Source organism: Zalophus californianus, chromosome 7, assembly GCF_009762305.2.
Source record: "Zalophus californianus isolate mZalCal1 chromosome 7, mZalCal1.pri.v2, whole genome shotgun sequence".
Lineage (NCBI taxonomy): Eukaryota > Metazoa > Chordata > Mammalia > Carnivora > Otariidae > Zalophus > Zalophus californianus.
In genome coordinates this window covers 127661305-127682815 of record NC_045601.1, presented here as the reverse complement: position 1 = coordinate 127682815, position 21511 = coordinate 127661305, and the positions used below count along the sequence as shown (strand labels likewise).

Sequence of the window (21511 nt, the reverse complement as noted above, 5' to 3'; positions counted from 1 at the left end):
ATCAGTATTCATCAGGAATATTGATCTGCACTTCTTTTTTCATACAGTGTCTTTATCTGGCTTTGGTCTTGGGACATTGCTGGCCTCAGGATGAGTTGGGAAGTCTTCCCTCCTCTTCAAATTTTTTGAAGAGATTGAGAAGGATTAGTATTCATTCTTCTTTATTTATTTTTTTAAAGATTTATTTATTTATTTATTTGAGAGAATGAGAGAGAGAGCATGAGACGGGGGAAGGTCAGAGGGAGAAGCAGACTCCCCGCTGAGCAGGGAGCCCTATGTGGGACTCGATCCCGGGACTCCAGGATCATGACCTGAGCCGAAGGTAGTCGCTTAACCAACTGAGCCACCCAGGCGCCCTAATTCTTCTTTAAATGTTTGGTAGAATTCACCAGTAAACTCATCTGGTTCTGGTGTGACTTGATTTTTAATACCACATGCTCTCATAAACTCTTGCTAGAAAAAGAAAAACTATTTCAAAGTTAGTTGTACTTTTGTTTTGAAAATTAGCACATATAAATCCCTGAGTGGTTCATAGTGTATGCCTATAGACTTTTTTCTGCCTATTCAGGCATATTCAGTCAGTTTTTTTAAAGCTTTTAATACTTTTGGAAATTGGAATGTGAAATACTTGTTAGTTTCTGTCATTTTTTAAAACAGAGCCAATCCTGAGACTAATAATTTAATATATTTGGTTTAAACAACATTATGTAGCAAAAAGAGTAGAAAACTGGATTTTTACTCTTGATTCTACCGTGTTCTAAGTGTGTGTCTATGGAAATATGTCTCTATAGGAGCAGCATATATACCATATTTGACACTTAGAATAGACCATTTTTTACCACTCCCAACAAAATTATGTTTAATAATAAGCCTGATGTTAAAGAATAATGACAAGAACAAAAATACAGGTGGTGGTGTTTTTAACTTCATATATGTAGTCACACCAGTAAAAAAATAAAAAACTTAAAAAAGTACTATAACACCAAAGGAAAAAGGTAAGAGATTAATAAATTTAAGTACATCGATTATTTTTTGAAAAAAAAAAAAAGGAAAAAAAACTTGTCATCTACATGTTGTCTGTTATGGTAATGAATAATATTACAGTTTGCTTTTGATTCTTACGCAGATTTGTTAATAACCTCATTGAATTGATCTTTGACTATTCAAATTAAATAAATAGTATAGACAAATTAATGTTTTGACTCAGTTGATTAAAAATGCTTTTTTATTATAATTTTGAAAAATTTCTTTGACATGAAGCAATAGATACATAGTTCAGAAAAGTTTTAAGCATAAGAATAAGTCTGAAAGAGCTTCATAAAAAACATGTGTCACAATAAATTCCAGAAATTGCAATACTGTCTTTATTCTTTGGCAGTCATTCTAATGGTTCCCAATATCCCTACAGTATAAAAATTTTAGGTATAAATAAAAACATACTCAAATTTAAGTACAAAAAAATGGTCATATAGAATAATGGATTTGAACTGATTCAGAGTTTATCTGCATTTGCTTTACTGTCATTGTTTAAGTGCAATAATATTGAATTCCCTGGGGGCTGGAGGGGCTTAGTGTCTAAAGAAAGCTGAAATGATTCTGGACTGTTTGGTATTTACTTTGGAAATAAACATGTATAGCCGACTTCATCTTTGTCCAGGACTGGTTATGTAACTGGAAGTCCTCTAAATTAACTTCAGTGTAAAATACAAAGTTTATTAAAGGATAAACAATAAAAATGTGTTAATTTGAAACATATTATTAAAATTCAACAATAACTTCAGTAATTGTTTAGAACTTTAGATCAGAGAAAGATTTTTGGTTTAGGAGGAGTATTTTATCACCGACTTTTTTCAGTATCGTCAGTGGCTGGTGATGATAAAAAACAGTCTTTCATTTGTTTGTGTCCTTAATGTAAATTCTCTACCGACAATACACTGTCTTATTGCTTGCACCCAGGGCGGGGCTCCCCCACCCTCCTGCTGTTGCTGTACCCCTGGTACATGGTGTGTCGTTACTGAAAAGAGAAAACTGCAGACCCTCCTGTGTAATGCGACTCCATTGTGTTATTAAAGAGATACGTTTGTACAAACGTCAGGAAATAATCTTTAGTACTCACTGAACTATTAATAATGCCAGGAAAAAGGATACCAGAGAAAGGATTTGGTGTGTACGTGGGGAGCTATCACTTGCTATCAGACTTAGATGAAGCTGTGTGACTCTAACTATAGTTCGATCGGATCATTGTTTTCAAATGTGTTTTAATGAAAGGAACACTTACTTCAGACTGAATCTCACTTAGAACCCCATTTCTTGAACATAAAAGCAGAATTGCTGTTCCTGAAGGTGATGTGCACAAGTGATAATCGTCTGCAGTTAGCTTAGTATTTATAAAAGATTTTTCCTTATTTCCGAGAGTTCTTTGTAGTTGTGAACAGATTGACTGGCATGTCGGGCCAAGTCCTTGGCTTCTGTAACTTCCTCGTATATGAACTGGGGCGCCCGCTGACGTCAGAACGGCTTCAGTGGAGTCGAGGAAGTATTGTGACAGTCTGTCAGGAGGGACCTTATGTGCTGCTCTCGATGAAGCAGCTGCTCAGCTCCTTGTCATTCTATTCCAGTGAAGTTACAACTGGCCAGACTGCATTTCCTTACATTTTGAATAGCTATACCCTAGGATGACCTTCACTCCTGTCGTACAATACTTTCTAACTTTTTGCCTAGGTGATATGTAAGATACAGCTAATTGGGGATTTTTCTGCTCTTACATACAATAAAACCTTATGTGTCTAGGAATCTTAGAAAATGAAACATTCCATCTAGCCAAGCTTACCAGAGCTGAGGTTTTATCTTCTTCAAGCACACACTTTCATAACTTTATTTTGGGGGGACATCTTTAAAAATGTATTTCGTACTTTTCTGGTTTTCATAAAAAGAATTATTATAGGCTAACTTTCTTTACGAATCAGGAATTGTTGAGAATAGACAGTTTTACATTGTGGTGAGTATGGGGGTGTCCTCAGGATGTTAGAGTGTTTCTCTGTAGGAAATGTTCTCAAATACTGTGTGTTCTAAGTTTTTGTATCTGTGTTCTCCTTCCCCACAAGGCTGATGCCTATCATTTCTTCCTACCTCATTTATCAGCATTTCCAAGAGTGACTTCATGAGCTTATTGGTAAGAAAGCAAGACTAGATTTTCAGCTGGATTAGAGAGTAGTCAGCATTCAACTTCTTTTCACCTGAACTGTGAGGCCAAGCAAGTGATCTATCTTACGTGAAAAAGCTAGTTGGATATATATGTTTTTAGTCATAATATTCTGAAACTACAAAATAGACATGCTGATAATTAGTGACATCTTAAATTCTTTTCTTAGAGCCAAATGGTAAATAGTAGAATCATCAAGGAGGATTGAATTGAGTATAGGAATGGGAAGGGGAAACTCACTTTTATTTGAGTTGCCTGTATTGTTCAAATTATTACAAGAATCTGTTGCTGAAATTGAATTATTAAAACTAGGAGTGCCTGGGTGGCTCAGTCGGTTAAGTGTCTGCCTTCAGCTCAGGTCATGATCCTGGGGTCTTGGGATGGAGCCCCACCTTGGGCTCCCTGCTCAGCCGGTGCCTGCTTCTCCCTCACCCTTCCCCCCCCCCCGACACATGCAAGCGCACGCGCGCACACGCGGGATCTCTCCCTCTCAAATAAAATCTTAAAAAGTAAATTATTAAATTAAATAATTTATTAAATTTATTAAAATTAGTAAAATAAAAAATAAATTATTAAAATTAAAGGGCAGAAAATGGGGAAGATAAAAAGTGGTTTGATCTTCCTTCTAGATGTTTTGCTTATAATTTGTATAATAGTGATATTAATTTTCATTAAGTTCCACAGGCAGTGAGCTAGGAACTTGACATGTAATACCTCTGGTCTTCATAAATATTTATTTATGAGTATGAAGTATTTTCCTCATTTTAAAATTAAAGAAACTTTAACTTGCTCAAGGTCATGCAGCTGGTAGCAAGTGAACCAGAATTTGAAGTGAGGTTTATATGCTTCCCAAATCATCATTTTTCCATTCAGTAGCACTGGAAAAAGTGCTCTCTGGTGGGAAGTGGAATCAGGGCCGTTGCCTTGTGGTCCAAATCACAGGGTCGGCTGAGCCAATTATGGTGCATATCTTAAAAGAATAAAAAGAAAAGAAAAATGTTTTTTTTTTAAGATTTTATTTATTTATTTGAGAGAGAGAGAATGAGAGACAGAGAGCACGAGAGGGAAGAGGGTCAGAGGGAGAAGCAGACTCCCCGCGGAGCATGGAGCCCGATGCGGGACTCGATCCTGGGACTCCATGATCATGACCTGAGCCGAAGGCAGTCGCTTAACCAACTGAGCCACCCAGGCGCCCCAAAAAGAAAAATCTTTTAAACAACATCTGAGTGCACGTTTAGTATTTTCTGTATTTATTAAAAAATAATTTACAGCTAAAGCAGGATCCCATTTTGAGAAAGTTTATTTGCATATTCTTCTCTCTTAAGTCTGATTGTGGCTTTTCTCTTAGAATATAATAGTTTTTGCCAAAGTACCATGAAAAGAGTTTAATGAACTCCATGTTTTATTCATCTTTTGGAGAATTACAATCCGTGAGGCTGAAAACTCAAGAAGTAAAGTTCTGAATTTTGTTTAACCTGTTTCCTAAATTTATTGCCACCAGCAAACCCCTCCCTAACCCTCTCTCCCCACACTGTAGTCCCTGTGCAGGTCCCAGGGGTCTGTGGCACATACTTTAGGGGAATGTTTGACTTTAATGCAGACTTCAGACTCACTCCAACCTCTTTTCACTTGAAAAGCCTCCATGCGGAGGAAGGTCAGATCACATTGGCAGGAAAAAGCTCTTGTAATAGTTGTTTTTGTCTTGTAAAAGAGACTTTTCCTACCTGTATAAACCTTCCTCTGGAAAGATCCAGTTCACACTTTGGATAAAAAAGGCATAGGTTGGGTATCACAAAGACCTAAGTTTGAATCTACAACTTAGTAGCTGAGTGACCATAGAGAAATACATTTACTGTCCTTAAACCTTAACTTCTTCATCTGTAAAGTGAAAATAATGTAATTTTATAAGAGCAGTTTTTAGGAGTAGATAAGATATGCAAAACAAGTAGCAAAAGCATGCATTTCGTAGATACTTAGAGAATGATGGATTTATCCACCTTTTCATTCTGCTTATCATCATCTCAGATGAGAGAGAAAATGGAGCAGCAGGGACATGATGACAGCATGAAAACAGTTCCCATTTTTTTTCCTATTAGCTATCTTTTTGGTGTGACCAAGCATCTGGGCACCAGTATCTGAGTATACCAGGTGTCCTGTTTTCATTAGAGTGCTGGAATTTATAATGATTTTAGGTGCTTTATAACTTTTTATGGTTTACATCTGTCACAGTTTTTGTTTGTTTGTTTCATAGAACTTAGTCTCTATCCAGACTTGTAAAGACATGTATGTAGAACATTTAAGGCAGGGATATAAAGCTATTTTTCATACTCTCTTTTCCTGTTGAGCTTTTCTTTGTTGTACATATTCAAAGATAATTGAAATTGTACTAAACTTACGCCTTTTTCACTTATACATTGTTTTATCTTTATCGTGGTAGTCAAAAGAAAATTTTTTCACCTTTATATAGAAGTATTAAGGGACATCTCAAGAACTTAAGATATTTGCACAGATGCTTTTGGCATTTATTTACTTTAAGGAATGGAACTGAGCCAGAAGAGATGTCTTGAGTTCTCTTCCAGTGACTAATAATCTATGCCTCTAAATCTTTTTTAGATTTAAAATCTGTTTTTAAATTTTCTTTAAAAGATTTTTTATTCATTTGACAGAGAGAGAGAGAGAGAGAGTACAGCAGGGGGAGGGGCAGCGGGAGAGGGAGAAGCAGTTTCCCCGCTGAGCAGGGAGCCTGATGCGGGGCTCTCCATCCCAGGACCCTGAGATAATGACGGCATACACTTAACCGACTGAGCCACCCAGGAGTCCCAAAATCTTTTTTGAATTTAAAATCTTTTTTAATGCATTGAAAAAATACTTTATGTAAGACATGCATCTTTATTTCTCTTTGGACATATAATCTTTAAACTTGATTTAAATATTAAGTACAGTTAAATGGAATTTGAGAAGAAATAGAGGTATGAAAATTTACTTGGATTGTATTTGATTTTGTCATTTAAAGATACTAGACATTATTGAAATTTCAGAAATATGGTTACCCATCCATGTTCAGTCATAGTAAAGAAGCCTTAGATATTTCTAATTTGTCATGTTCTTGTTGGACATTAAAACTGATGCAATTTTAGCATTGTGACTTTCAAGCTGATTGCTGTAGTAGCCCATATCAAGAGGTAAAGTTATGTTTGTCTCTTCTGCATAGAGGAATAATTGTCTGGAAAATGTCATGTGACTTTCAAATTTCTTTTCTCAGATTCTTAATGACCATTTAATAGCTAGTGAAAAACAGCATATAACCCAGTGGGAAGATTTTATGAAAGAACAACACAGCAGACAGGCTGAAGTGGATGAAGAACACAGAAAAGCCATGGAGAGGCTTAAAGAACAATATGCCGACATGGAGAAGGACCTAGCAAAGTTTTCAACCTTTTAAGAACTTTAACCACAACAGTGACAATTTAATAAGAGAACATTGACTTCCCCCCAAAAAACTGTTCCCACCAAACCATTTAGCCTCTGCTTCAAGCTTAGCAATATATTCGATGGCACTCTTATATCAGAAGAAAAGTAAGTCTTAATTGTTTAATAGAAGAAGAGTGCTACATCTTTCCAGTTTTAAGTGCCTATATATGATTATTTGAATGGGGAGGATAGGAGGAAAAATGGGATAAATTTGCTTTTTGTTAATCAGAACTGGGTGTCTTTTCCATTGATTATCTCAGAGGACTGTAAGTATAGACTTCTTAGAAAAATAATTTAATTCTTTCTCACATAGGGTGAATATTAGTTACTGTGGCTTAGAAGGCAGATAGAATAGCTACTGTCATAACGTCCTTGGTTATTGGAAGAATGTATACAGTGTTATTCCATGAGTAATGTGGACAAAAACAACGTCTTTGGAGCAGAGATCATATTTAAGAGAGGTGAGAGGCAAAACCTTTTCTCTGCTGAGACAAAGATGGCCACGTTGGTCTTTGAACTGCCCATTGGGAAAGGTTACACATTTTGTAGTATGGCATAATAAGTGTTTCACTGAATGACAAAACACACTTGCTAAGTTTTCTGGCCTTCCGGCACTTAATATTTTCAGCTTTTAAAACATACTTAGAAGGAAAATCTTACCAAAAATATATTTGACGTTTAGCCTTTCCAAGAACCATAATCTTGTCCATGGTATTTACCTCATTTTTGTGTCTGTTTTGCTGTCGGTAAGCTTTGTAAGATAAATAACGTCTATACATGTTTCAACTGTTTAATGAGTAATCAGCAAAATCTGCCAAGGAGTCCCTCTGGAACCATATAAAGATTCTGGCTCTGAATAAACCAGAAATGTTTGCCCACATGGCAAATGATCCATGTTAAATGTAAATCCTTTTTTAGTGTTTAACGTCTGTTCTCATAAGCAGGTGTATTATGATGAAACATGTACCAATTCTGTCATCACTGTGATCTTCAAAAAATCTGCATTTAACAGTCTAATTGAGAAACTAAGTTGATTTTTTTATTTGCTATAAACCAAGCAAATGAAATGCAATAATTTCTGAGATATATGGCGAATGAATTCAAGGTATGGATAAATCTTTCAAATATTTTTTATTGCTCTCCAGTAAAGAAAGGCACAAGAAAGAAAATACCCAACTCTCTTGTGTTATCTCAGTGTTGCTACTGCAGAAAAGTGACAATGCTTGCTTGTGTAAATTTATGGCTTACTGTAAAGCTTCATTCTTGGCTGCATGTTGAAAATGTGATTAAAGTTAATAGAGGAGATGAAATAAGTATTTGAGATTTCTTTCAGTAACACTGAACTTCTGCCAACTTTCTCTGTCCGCTACTGTAGGCTTGACAGGTTCATCAATCATTCTCTGGTACCTGGACTAAAAAGAGCACTTGCTGACACTAAGGCATGTTGGAATTTTCTTAATTCTCTTTCAGTGGATGGAAAAAAATAAAACCATACTTCCAAAAATAGCCCACACATGAAAAGGGAGGGGAACCTTAAATGAAAATTCCCTTTGTACTGTAGGCAGTTTCTGGAATGCTATTAATTGCCAGCGCACCATTTGAACAGATGCTATGACTGAGAAATCAGGACTGTGTGTGAGAGCAAATGTGGTAGCAAAAGTGACTACTTCACTTGTGCAGCCAAGGTTTCTGATAGTGTTTGTTCCTCTCATATGAATAATAAATACTATATAAGTTTGTATATTTTATATAAGGATCTAAAGGACTCCTTAAACCAAAATGAATTGGTAAGCTTTTTGAACTGTCAACATTAAGATATTAAATTCTTTCTTTGTAACTTTGTTAGCTAATCAACATAGTGTGTAAAAGAGACGGTTGGTTTGCCTTCCCCTTAATATTTTCACTTATATTTCCCAGTTTCCAAATCACTTTTGATAGATATTTGCATGTAAAAATTAACTTTAATAATTACATAATTTACAACATTTCTGTTTATGCTGTTGAGCAGAGATAAAATGGGTTCTGCGTAGCTCACAGGATTATTTTGTAATGATCAAGTTGAAGTAACATTCTGCCTTTTTAACGTATTATAAAAATATTCTTAAGGTCTAAGTATTTTCTATTTTTCATTATGATTTCTTTTTTTTGACTTATTTGTGGGTGTTTTTTCATTTCTTTTCTTCAGTTCTTTCATTTATTAACCTGTAGATTTTTAAATTGTTCTTGTTGATTTATTCTTTAATTGGATTGTGGTTAGAGAATGGTTTGGTATAAGACTGATATGTTGAAATTTTTTTATTTGCCTTATGACCTAAAATATTGTTAGTTTTTGTGTTTCATTAGCACTTGAACATATGCTATTTTCCAGTTGTTGGGTATCCATTAGACCAAACTTACTGTGTTGTTCAAATTATCTCTGTTTTACTGTTGTTTTCCTTCTATGTAATCCCTCAGATTCTGAGATGCTTTGAAGTTTCATACTCTAGTCAGTTTTCTAATTCTTCCTGTAATTCTGTCAGTTTTTGTTTCCTATATTTTGAAGCTTTGTTATTAGGTACATACGACTTTGGAATTTTTTATCTTCCAAGCTTAGAATTGAATCTTGTTGACATAGCCTCTATTTCTAGTAATGTTTTTATTTCATTTTTTATTGCTTTTAATTCTGTGGGGTTTTTTTTAATTTACATAAGCTACACACATCAGCTGGTTAGTATTTGTAACTTAAAAATTATAACTGGGTTTTTTTCTATCTAATCCATTTAAATTTGTTGAAACTATTGATGTGTTAGGGTTCATTTATATCATCTTTTGTGCTTATTGTCCTACCTTTTCTGTTTCCTCACTGCCCATTGTTTTGTTTTGTTTTTGCTTTCCTATAGATTAATTTTCATTTTGTTTTCCTGTTTATCCTCCCTCTACTAGTTTAGAAGGTAAAACTCAATTTTTAACTTTTAGTGCTTACCAAGAAATTTAATCTGCATAGTTAACAAAATCTAAAGTTAGTATCTTTACTGTCTCCCTCAACACCAGAGACTTTTGTTTTTGTTTTTTTTTTTTTAAGATTTTATTTATTTATCTGAGAGAGAGAGAGAATGAGAGATACAGAGCACGAGAAGGAAGAGGGTCAGAGGGAGAAGCAGACTCCCCGCTGAGCGGGGAGCCCGATGCGGGACTCGATCCCGGGACTCCAGGATCATGACCTGAGCTGAAGGCAGTCGCTTAACCAACTGAGCCACCCAGGCGCCCAACACCAGAGACTTTTGAACAGAGTTTGATTCCTCAATCAGTTAGTGTCTAGAATTTTAATTTATCTCAGTTGAACTCCAAAAATAGCTATTGTATACAGTCAGTGTTTATTTAGACTTACCCACAGTTTATCATTTTACTATCCTTGAAAGGTAGCTGGCTCTACAATTCCAGATTGATGGATTGATGCTTATTTTCTCTCAGTATTTAGTGATATTCTTTCATTGTCTTCTTGCTTTCGTTGTTGCTTCTGAAATCATAGTTGTAGTCTGATCGGTATTCCTTTGAAGCTAATCTGTCTCACATTGTTTACAGTTTTTATCTTTGGTGTTTTATAATTAAAGTCATTGTAATACAATGTGGATTTCTTTTTTTTTTTAATTCCAGTATTTTTTTTTTTTAAGATTTTATGTATTTATTTGACAGAGGGAGACACAGCGAGAGAGGGAACACAAGCAGGGGGAGTGGGAGACGGAGAAGCAGGCTTCCCGCCGAGCAGGGAGCCCGATGCGGGGGCTCGATCCCAGGATCCTGGGATCATGACCTGAGCCGAAGGCAGTCGCTTAACCAACTGAGCCACCCAGGCGCCCCTATTCCAGTATTTTTTTTTTTAACTTCTTTTTATTATCCTATACACATTCATTGAGCTTCCTAAACCTGAAAATTAGTGCTTTTCATGAATTCTGGAAAATTTTCAGCCATTATCTCTTTTAAATATTGCATATCGCTCATTCTCTCCTTTAGGAAATCATCACATTCTGTTCTTTGTATCTCTTATATCTGTTTCATATTTTCTGTCTCTTTTTCTTCAGTGTGTTGAATTCTGGATAGTTTCTTTAAATCTGTTTTCCAGTTCCCTAATTCTTGTGTTCACACCATCTCTAACCTATTTATAACCTATTGAGTTTTTAATTATAGTTGTTTTTTTCATTTCCAAAGAATTGTTTGTTTCTCAAACATTCCTGGTCATTTGGGATAGTCCCATTGTTTCCTCTTTCTCTTTTCTTAAAACATATTAAATGTACTTACATTCTATACATGATAATTTCATATTTTTCTCCTTTTTTGTGGCTCTAAATCTAAATTTGTATATGTTGTTTTGTCTGAAACAGTTACAGTGATTTGTTTTCTAATAAGACCAGTGATTTTGGTTGAGTTGGTATTCTTCTAAACTTTATTTTGGGGAATTTTCATTTAAAATATGTTCCCATAGAGAGGATACTGTTTTTCTTTTCCTTGAACTACCAGTTTGTTTCTTGGGGCACGACCAACCCTGGATCACTTCATTTTTCATCTTGGGTTTCCTCCCTGTGTCTCCCCTGTGCTTCAGTGCGCGCACACACACGTGCACACACGCTCACAGGTGGTGTGACCTTCGTCCTCGGACATATGTGAGTGTCAGCATTCCTAGGGGAGACTTTTCTCCGCAGACCTACTTGGAGTAAAGAAGGGCACACTGAGGTATTTCCTGCTTTACTCGTTGAGAGTCGTGCCCTTTGGGGGTCCATCAGTCCTTCTCTTCCTCCAGCTCAGTCCCTGTTATGAACTGAATTGTGTCCCACCAAATTAATATGTTGAAGCCCAAACCCCCAAGGTGATTGTGTTTGGAGGTAGCGCCTTTAAGGAGGTAATTAAGGTGAACTGAAGTAGAGCCCTAATCCCATAACACAGCGTCCTTCTGAAAAGAAGAAGAGACAACAGAGCACTCTCTCTCCACTTGCACACACACAAAAGTTCATATGAGGACACGGCAAGAATTGGCCATCTGCAAGCCTCACCAGAAATTGAATTTTCTGGAATTGTGATTGTGGACTCACTGCCTCCAGAACTGTGAGGTAACAGATCTCTTTTGTTTAAGCTACCCCATCTGTAGTATTTTGTTAGGGCAGTCAGAGGAGACTAATACAGTCCCAAACTGTGTAATTCCTGTCCCCCGTGTAGACGTGGCTCCTTAAAACTGGGGCCCTTCTAGGCTACAGAGGTGGAGGAATGTCTTTAGGACAGTTACCAATTCCCAGTCTAAATTATGGTATGGAATTTCACTCTTTCCTATCTACCTTCAGTTGTTTCCATTTATTTACCATTACTCAGCCATGAATAAAAAAAAAAATAGTTAAATTTTTTCCCCAGTGTTCTTGACATTCAGTAGCTAGTGAGATTTCCCTGTGCAGAAATAGCATGTTAGACAAGTATGTGTTGATTTTATTATATTAAAATTTACCTCCAAAAGAAATGTCCATATATTCTGGTATAAAAAGCGATACCTTTCCTTTTAATTATTGTGCCAAATATTGTCCATTTGATTATTTATTATCTGCAAACTAATTTGATTATTTCTATTACTTCTGTTGGATTCTTTTTACTGCTTGTGAGCTACTGAAGACCAATAAGAATATAGTAGTCTTGTTCTGAACCTTGATCACTTTTATCTGAATACTTCATTTTGGATTCTTTTCTTTTTAGGACATTACTGTGGTTTGTGAATATGTAAATAAATACGGATATGTAGTTAGAGGTTAGATCTGTGGTATTAAACCAGAAGTGCCCTAAAAACCTGGAGGAGTCACAGATGCTTCCCAGATACATCATAGATTCTCTTCTTTGCTCCTGGAACACAATAGGCTTTCCATCTGAACACTTCCATTCACTTTCTGAACTGTTTCTTAATGTACATGTATTTTGATGTATTAGGTTCTGGTTGCCATTGCAAATTAAAAGTAGAGGGTTTTATTGCTTTGGAATTTAGCATAATGACTGCCTTTCCTGAAACTGTACCCTAGAGGCTCCTTTTTTGCCATTTGGTGCTGTAAGTCTGTATCTCAGGATGAAAAATACCAGAAAAATATTTTAAGTATTCATTCAGTTAAAATATTTGAAGCTACCATTATAGAACATGTATTTTCTAGTAGTTCTTAGTCCTTCAGGAAAGTTTTAAAATCATTTCATTAATTTTCAACTCCAGTAAATACTGATATTAATAACGTGCAACTCAAGGTCACAGAATGAATGGAAGGTTAAAAATCGGTCATATCACTACCTGTTCTTCCTTCTCATTTTTAAAATTAACTGTTAAAAACAGTGCTTTCTTGTGATTGATCTGGCAAAATTAACAAAGCAGTATTTCCTCTGATATTTTCATATTTATGTTCCATAAAAAAAAGGAAACTGACATTTTTACATGTGATGCACTGCACAGAGCAGTGAATTAAGAAGTACACTAACATCTGATCCTCAGAAAAATTCAAGATTCAAATGGTCTCTGCAGAAATAATCAAAATTGATTTAAGGTAAGTAACCAATACTCACATTTGTATAACACAGCTTATAGCTTAAAGTTTACAATGTACTTTTAAGTGCCTTATATGTAATTTAATCTTACTTCATCCTCGTAATCAAGACTTATACACTTTGTTCTTTGGAAAAAAAGTAAAGTGATAGAAATACAGGGAATATAGTGTTTTGCTCACCTAACATTGAGCCAGCAGCATTAGCTAGATAAATAATTCTTTTATGTTTTTTTTAATCCATAAATAATGTCATGAAAATCCATGGCATAGATGTGTCCCTCAATTTTTCTTTAAAAAAAAAATTTTTTTTTTTTTAAAAGAATGCTGGGGCGCCTGGGTGGCTCAGTTGGTTAAGTGACTGCCTTCGGCTGAGGTCATGATCCTGGACTCCCGGGATCGAGTCCCACATCAGGCTCCCTGCTCAGCAGGGAGTCTGCTTCTCCCTCTGGCCCTCTCCCCTCTCATGTACTCTCTCTATTTCATTCTCTCTCTCAAATAAATAAAATATTTAAAAAAAATAAAAATAAAAAAGAATGCTTCATGTCCTACAAAGATTAATAAGTCAACATGTGAAATTTAACCAAAGATTAATAAGTTCCAATATGTGAAATTTCTGTCTTTTAAAATATTCTGAATTACTAAAGGTATTTACTACTATTTCAGACTGTGCCACAGGATGGAAAATAATATGAGTGTGGCCAAGGTTAAAAGGCCGATAAATGCCACTAGGGAACAGACTGCTGTATGATTTGAGGTCGCTGAGAACTGTCAACACACACACACCAGGCCAGAGTGGTCCAGCCTCTACTTAAAGGAGAAAGGGAATACAAGCCCATTGCAATGCATTTAGCCCTCCTGGCCAGCAAAACCACTCCACAGTCAACGTGGGCAGTATTAATACTTTTTAAAAATGGAAGTGAATACAGAATATGTTCCCATTATTCCTTTGGAATAATTGTTTTCCTCCCTTAAACATAAAAAAAGAAAATCAAGTTTGATTGAGACCAGGCAGGCCTGGAGAAGTTTAGCCTTCATAGCAAATAATTTATCCACCATGTATGGGTGAAAAATTTGACTATAAAAGAAGTCGGTGTCATCTGCAAATACATAGTTTTATTTCTTTCATGATATGTAGAAAATCCCTGAAGATTTCACCAAAAAACTATTAGAACTAATCAAATTCAGTAAAGTTACAGGATATAAAATCACAAAAATCAGTTGTGTTTCTATACAGTAACAACAAGAAAGTAAGAGAAATCAGAAAGTGAAATTAAAACAATCCCACTTAAAACTGCATCAAAAAGAATAAAATACCCAGGAATAAATTTAACCAGATGTAAAAGATTTGTACACTGAAAACTACCAGACATCGTTGAAAGAAATTGAAGAAGACATAAATAAATGGAAAGATAATCTGTGCTGAAGGATTGGAAGACTTATACAATTTATAAAAATGTCTGTACTACCCAAATTCAGAATGATTACTATAGATTATATGTGTTAGCTAGATTGTGTTAAGTCCCTAACAAAATTCCAATGGCATTTTTTCACAGAAATAGAATAATCCTAAAATTAGTATGGAACCACAAAACACCCTGAGTAGCTAAAGCAATCTTGAAAAAGAACAAGGCTGGAAGCATCACACTTGGTTATTTCAAAGTATGTTACAAAGCTATAGTAATCAAAACAGTATGAGATTGGCATAAAAACAGACACATACATCGGTGGAACAGAATAGAGAGCGGAGCCCAGACGTAAACCTGCATGTATATGTGACCATATGGTCATTTAATTTATGACAAAAGAATCAGGAATATACAATGGGGGAAGGATAGTCTCTTAAGTAAATGGTGTTGGGAAAACTGGACAGCCACATCCAAAAAAGAGTGAAACTAGATCACTATTTTATACCATACACAAAAATTAAAATGGATTAAAGACTTCATTGCATAACCTGTAACAATAAAGCTTCTGGAAGATGGCACAGGGGTAAGCTCTTTGACATTTGATGATTTTTTTGTATTTGATACCAAAAGCAAAAAGTGAGACTACTTTAAAAAGCTTCTGTACATCAATAAAATGAAAACTGTGGAATGGGAGAAAATACTTGCAAATCATATCTGATAAGAGGTTGATATTCAAAATATATAAAGAACTCCTACAACTCAATAGCATAAAAGCAAAAATTCAGTAAAAAATGGTCAGAGGAACTGAATAGACAACTTTCCAAAAAAGTCACACAAATGGCGCACAGGTGCCTAAAGAGGTGTTCAGCATCACTAATTATCAGAGAAATGCAAATCAAAATCACAATGAGACATTACCTCACACCTGTTAGAGTGGCTACTATCAAAAAGACAAGAAATAGTAAGTGTTGGCAAAGATAATGGAGAAAAGGGAACCCTCATGCACTCTTAGTGGGAATGTAAATTGGTGCAGCCACTCTGGAAACCAGTAGGGTGGTTCCTCCAAAAATTAAAACTTGAACTACCAGAGGATCCAGCAGTTCCACATCTGGGTATATTTAAAGGAAACCTTACCACTATCTGGAAGAGATATCTGCACCCCTATGTTCATTGCAGTATTTACAATAACCAAGATGTGGAAATGACCTAAATCCATCAGCGGTTGGATAGAAAAAGAAAATGCGATTATATATACACAATGGAATGAATATTAAGCAGCTATAGAGAAGGTAATCTTGTCATTTGTGAAAACATGAGTTTTCACATGGGCCTTAAGAGCATTATAAGTAAAATAAGTTAGAGAAAGACAAATACTGTAGGGTCTCACCTATATATAGAATCTAAAGAAAAAAATCAAACTCATAGAAACTGAACAGATTGGTGGTTGCCAGAGGTGGGGGTGGGGAGTGAGTGAAATGGGCAAAGGGAGTCAAAATTACAAACCTTTAGTTGGAAAATAAATTAGGTCATGAGATGTACAGCATGGTGACCAATTAATAGTACTATATTGTGTATTTGAAAGTTGCTAAGAGAATAGATCTTAAAAGTTCTCATCACAAGAAAAGAATTTTATAACTGAAATGGTGGATGTTAATTTACTGTGGTGACCATTTTGCAATATATGCATATATCACATCACATTGTATACCTGAAACTAATGTAATGTTCTATGTCAATTAAATATCAATAAATCTGAGAGAAAAAAGTCAATATATGAGGTTAGCTAGATTGAGTTTAAAAGTTTCTCTATTGCATAGATGTAATTCTCAACTTTTATGAAATTGCTTATATTGCAAAAATTACAATTCTACAAAGAAAATATGTTCTAAATGTTTTTAAGGTTTAATATAATGCATTCCCTTAAAATATATTTGTAGAGAATTTGAAAAGGAAGCCACAAGTCAAATCACTTTTTAAAAAACTTAATGTACCCTGAAAGGCTTAAACAGCTTTTTTGGAAATGTTACTTTTTCTAAGAAAATAGTTTATAAAGTTACAGTAAGACCATTGTCACAGAATTTTAAAAATGTGGCCAATTGTATGTTAAATTTGCTTTAAAAATTAATTATACATCAAATAAGTAATTTATTAAGATGGAAAACATTAAAGTTTAATTGTACTAAGCAAAATTTTGTTGCTAGGGAATCTGTCCTGCACTTGGAGTCTGAAATATATAACTAAAACCAGCAGGTGTCACTGTGATAACAGAATTTCCCCCCCCCCCCATCTAAGCTGCTCTGTATAGATGGGTGTATACCATCTATGAACAAAGATGTGTAAGAGATAATTTAAGTTACATTACTGAACAAAAATACTAGAATGTAGGAAAGTATGTACAGGATTTCTGGAGGGTTAGGAGTACTTTTGAGAATTATATATATTTTTTTCCTTCATGTCTCAAACATACAGATTTTTCATTATATTATTGATGTGAGGGTTTTATTAGCAGTAAAAATATATAGTAAAAAACTCCAGGTGATGTTTTGGACTTTGTACTGAAGTATAGACTAGTGCACAGATGATTAGGTTGCAGCTGTGTAACCAAAACCAAATCAAGAAACAGCATTCCCAGGAATGTTTTCAGATGAATTTTGAAAAGCCCTTGGTCCTTTCCTCCAAAGTGAGGTAGAGTTATAATTTCTAAATGAATGTTTAGAGACCAAATTATATAATTGGTGGAAAATAATGGGAAGAGCTGGTTGTCAGGGCATTTTTTTTCCCCACCTGGTATAGAAGCCAAAGTAGAATTTAATGAGTATTTATTCACTGGAACATTGTATAGTGTCTGGATTTTATGCCAAGATAAACACAGTCAACATAGTCCTCAATCTTAAAGGAATTTATAATCAAGTTGTACATATGATAATAAAATAGAAAAGCCAAGACAATATGATACCAAGGACCATAATATTAATATATCAATGACCATTTTTTATATGTGTGTGTGTGTCTGTGTGTGTACGTACACAAACCCCATTATATACAAGCACGTAGTTTATGATTAAAATAAGTGAATTCCAGGTAGGAACTATCTTTGTGAATTGTAAACAGAGAGTCATTCTATTATTAATACAGATAAAACTTGAATTGATTAGGATTTAGAGAATGAAAAGAATGGCAAAATATTTCTGGTTCAGTTTAGTTCAGTAAACACATGGAACACCTATATTCCAGCCACTCTATTCGTCAGTAGATGTCAGAGATAAAGAAGTGAATGAAGCTTGGTTTCCACCCTTGTTTACCAAAAACATAGATGGAAATACTCCTGGCAAATTCAAATGACAATTACGGATTCTTCGATGTTGAAGGCAGTGATAGGGAAGACTAGGAATTGGAAGGCGCACTGGTTTGAGAGCCAAAAGACTTAGGTTTTAGTCATGCTTCCATCACTAAATTTATACAGGGACTTAAACACATCACTTAGAAAATTTTCACGTCATTTCCAACTTGAGTATTTTGTGTTTATCCTGTATGTAATGAGACTATTAGAGTAAGTGGCACTATGAAAGTTACAGGAAGGTTACTGTGTAGACTCAGATGAATGACTGTTTGATAGAGGAAATTACTAACCTGCTCATGGATTTTGAGAATGTAGCTGAAAACAGCAATGCCTAGTCCAGACAGGGCAGGGATAGAGATGAAGATCTTGGTTTGGAATTTAAGGTAGTAGGAATTCTTAACATCCATATATAGATATGTTTATGTGCTATTTATATTACTTTTTTTTTTTTAAATATTTTATTTATTTGACAGAGAGAGAGACCGTGAGAGCAGGAACAGAAGCAGGGGGAGTGGGAGAGGGAGAAGCAGTCTCCCCGCGGAGCAGGGAGCCTGATGTGGGACTCGATCCCAGGACTCTGGGATCATGACCTGAGCCGAAGGCAGACGCTCAATGACTGAGCCACCCAGGCACCCGCTATTTATATTACTTACGCCAATTACTAGCACAGTTTCAGATTGGGATATTTCCTTTTCATATACATTCTTAATTGTTATCCAAAGTGACCAAATTTTTTCTTTTGAGAATATCATCACTATGAAATTAAAAAAGATATTGAAGGGTCTTCTCTTCACCTTTTAGATATTTTGCTTTTATATAATTAGTGAGAAAATACTATGGGGTTTTATTAAGCAGCTACCCCTCTTTAAGGATTTCCTGTTTCCTTTCCCAGAAGACTAAATTGTTCAAGGACAGAGAATATGTTTTATATCCCATGCTGAGAACATGTGCTGACTGTGTATTAAACAAGGGAAACTCCATATTACAGAGCTAGTTATGGGTTTGGTTAAGGAAGATTTGAATTATCCTCACTGTTTACATTTGTGTTTTACCAGTGATTGAATATGAAGAAATACATAGGCTAGATTAATATGTTCCATTATTTTTAGTCTACACCATCAATGTTCTGGTCTATTGTCACCTAATTTATAATATTGCTATTTCTCTTAGGAAAGCTTTTAAGGTGAACTATATACTGCAAAAGTAGAAACTTGAAATCTTACCTTCTTCAAACACACACATAATTACTCCCAATTAACCAGTATAGATATTTTTCTAAAATTTAGGTCATCTGTTTCGAACTTGGAACAAATCTCTAGATGGAAACGATGATGTACATAGTGATTAGGCACTTAGCTAGCCCACAAAAACTATTATGTCTCAAAATATCTGGTGCCAATGGTAGTACCAGTAGTATGTGGCTATAAGCCACTATATTTAATTTTTTTTTTTTTTTGAGAAATGTATCTAGAGTTTCAACTTGAGAGACCCGGAATGAACCCTTCTTGCTGTAGCCTGAAAGTAATGTTCCCCGGTAGGACCAGAGGAAGCAGGAATCCCTTAGTTCCTGAAGAGAGACTAATACAGTTTAGGCCAAATCCTTCTTTATCCCCAGGCCTGGCTCCCACCAGTCTGCTTGCCTTTCCATTGTTTTACTTACTGTCTCAAAACAGAATGTTATCCATCTCGTTTCCAGATGAAGTCACAGTTTCTCTTATCTGGTGCTGAAGAGATTTTGGAATTTGTTGAGAATAAGAAGCAGACGACAGAAGAGAAGCACCCTTCCCTACCACCACCATGCGTACTCAACACACATCTGTAAATGTACTCAGGTGACAATAATAGTTTTTAAAACCCATCACTGGATAAAGTTTCTTCATTTGCAGATTCAATGAACTTCAGACATTTTGTCTGAGGTTCTCTAAGTGTGGGATGTTCTGTGAGGTGACTGAGTTGGCTGTGAAGTTGCTGCCTAGGACTTAAAACGGGGCTTGAGAAATGACAATGGCTGTAGAAAGCAACTCCTAAGGGTTTATTTTCATTTCTTTTCCCTTCTTTCTTGCCCAGACTGGCCCTGCCGTCACAGACCTGGGTTACCATGAAGTGAGTTAGGGTGGTGGTAGAGATCCCAGGTCCCAGTGGTGTCTACAATTATAAGATGATAATAAAACACCTTCCTGTATCTGATATATGTGTATCTCTTGATCCTGGGTTTATTGTCTTATAATCTCATGTAGGTATCTTCTTAAGGACCCAGAGTGAGACTGTACTTGAGTCCTGGAATGCCTGGACATTACTGTCAGTCACCTGAGAAAGTGGTGATTCTTAGGACCAGGTGGGTTGAGAACCTCTCCCCTCCTCTCCCCTTCTCATCTGGACTTTCAGAAATCTAGGCACACTTGGTAGCATTCCTTGGGGTTACAGATAGACCCTGCCACATGGAGCTAGTCAGGGAGTCTTCTTGATAGGAGTGCTTCAGCCAAAGATGAGTGAGGTATGTTTTATAAACCAGATTATCTAGTTATATTTTATGACTGTTCCCATTTTGTAGCCCCCAAATCCTCAGTGAAACCTTTTTTACATGTTCCAATATGATCTCAGTTGTGTGGGGGGAATTCGGGAAGGAGGTGTCCCTTGGCATAAAGTACATGGTGGTGATAGTAGGGAGAGATCTCCAAGGAGCAGGTGTGCATTGTACCCACGAGGCCTGGTTACTGCTCTCCAGTGGAGATTTCATCTCCAGTGGCCACCTAGGAGCATCTAGATTTGATTTTAGTAAAGAAAAAGGCAAGTTCCCTTTTTAAGTGTTAGGGAAAGGAGAACAATAATAGTAAGAGAAAAGTAAGAGACAATACTCATAGTTGCTGTGGCCAACTGACTGGCTGAGCCACGTCTAGATGCCCATTTGTATGCCACCTTGTATCTCAAACAAGCAGCAAAACAAAACCTTGATTAAATGTGTACAGGAAAAAAAATGCATGTTTCAAACATTCGTTATAATCAATTAAACTAATTTTATTTCTTTTATTTGTTTTTTTCAGATGAAAAGATAAAAATTTAGGGATCATGCAGAATCATTCATTTAACATATTACAAATGTGTTATAACTACCATCTAGACCCAAGATGCCCTCCAGAGGCTCCACGTTTACCCTTAGGTCCATTTATCTGCTAACATTTATAGTAAAATACCTGAAAATTTGCTTCTGTCTCCACTTACCTTACCTTGTATTCTCCTTGAGACCTTTCCAACCTGCTTTTCAGTACCACTCCTCCACTGAAACCCCTCTTGTCAAGGTCACCATCAACTCCATCAAGCCAAATCCAATGATTGGCCCTGAGTTCATATTATTCTACCTCAGTAGTTGACACAATTGATTACTCCCTCCTTCTAGAAACACTTTCTTCACTTGGCTCTCTGATCGCCATATATTCCCGGTTTGCCTTCCACCTCTCCAGATATTCCTCTTCTTTCCAGCCTCTAATTTTGTATGTGCCTCAGGGTCAGACCTCCAACCTAGTCTCTTCCCAACAGCCATGACTTTAACCAGCCCCAATTT

General features: G+C 35.8%; 1 protein-coding gene across 2 annotated transcripts in view; it reads left to right on the top strand.

Annotated features, from left to right (window-relative positions):
* BLOC1S5 (biogenesis of lysosomal organelles complex 1 subunit 5) overlaps nt 1-19849 on the top strand; it is a 54506-nt gene extending 34657 nt beyond the window's left edge. The window contains exon 5 of one of the 2 annotated variants that reach the window (XM_027603765.1): nt 19649-19849. In XM_027603765.1, the coding sequence (XP_027459566.1) occupies nt 19649-19774 (126 nt within the window). In that variant the 3' untranslated portion in view covers nt 19775-19849. Of the gene's footprint in view, nt 1-6464; nt 7977-19648 lie in introns of those variants that run through there. The other variant, XM_027603764.2, reaches the window with a different exon arrangement.
* The last annotated feature ends 1662 nt before the right edge of the window (nt 19850-21511 follow it).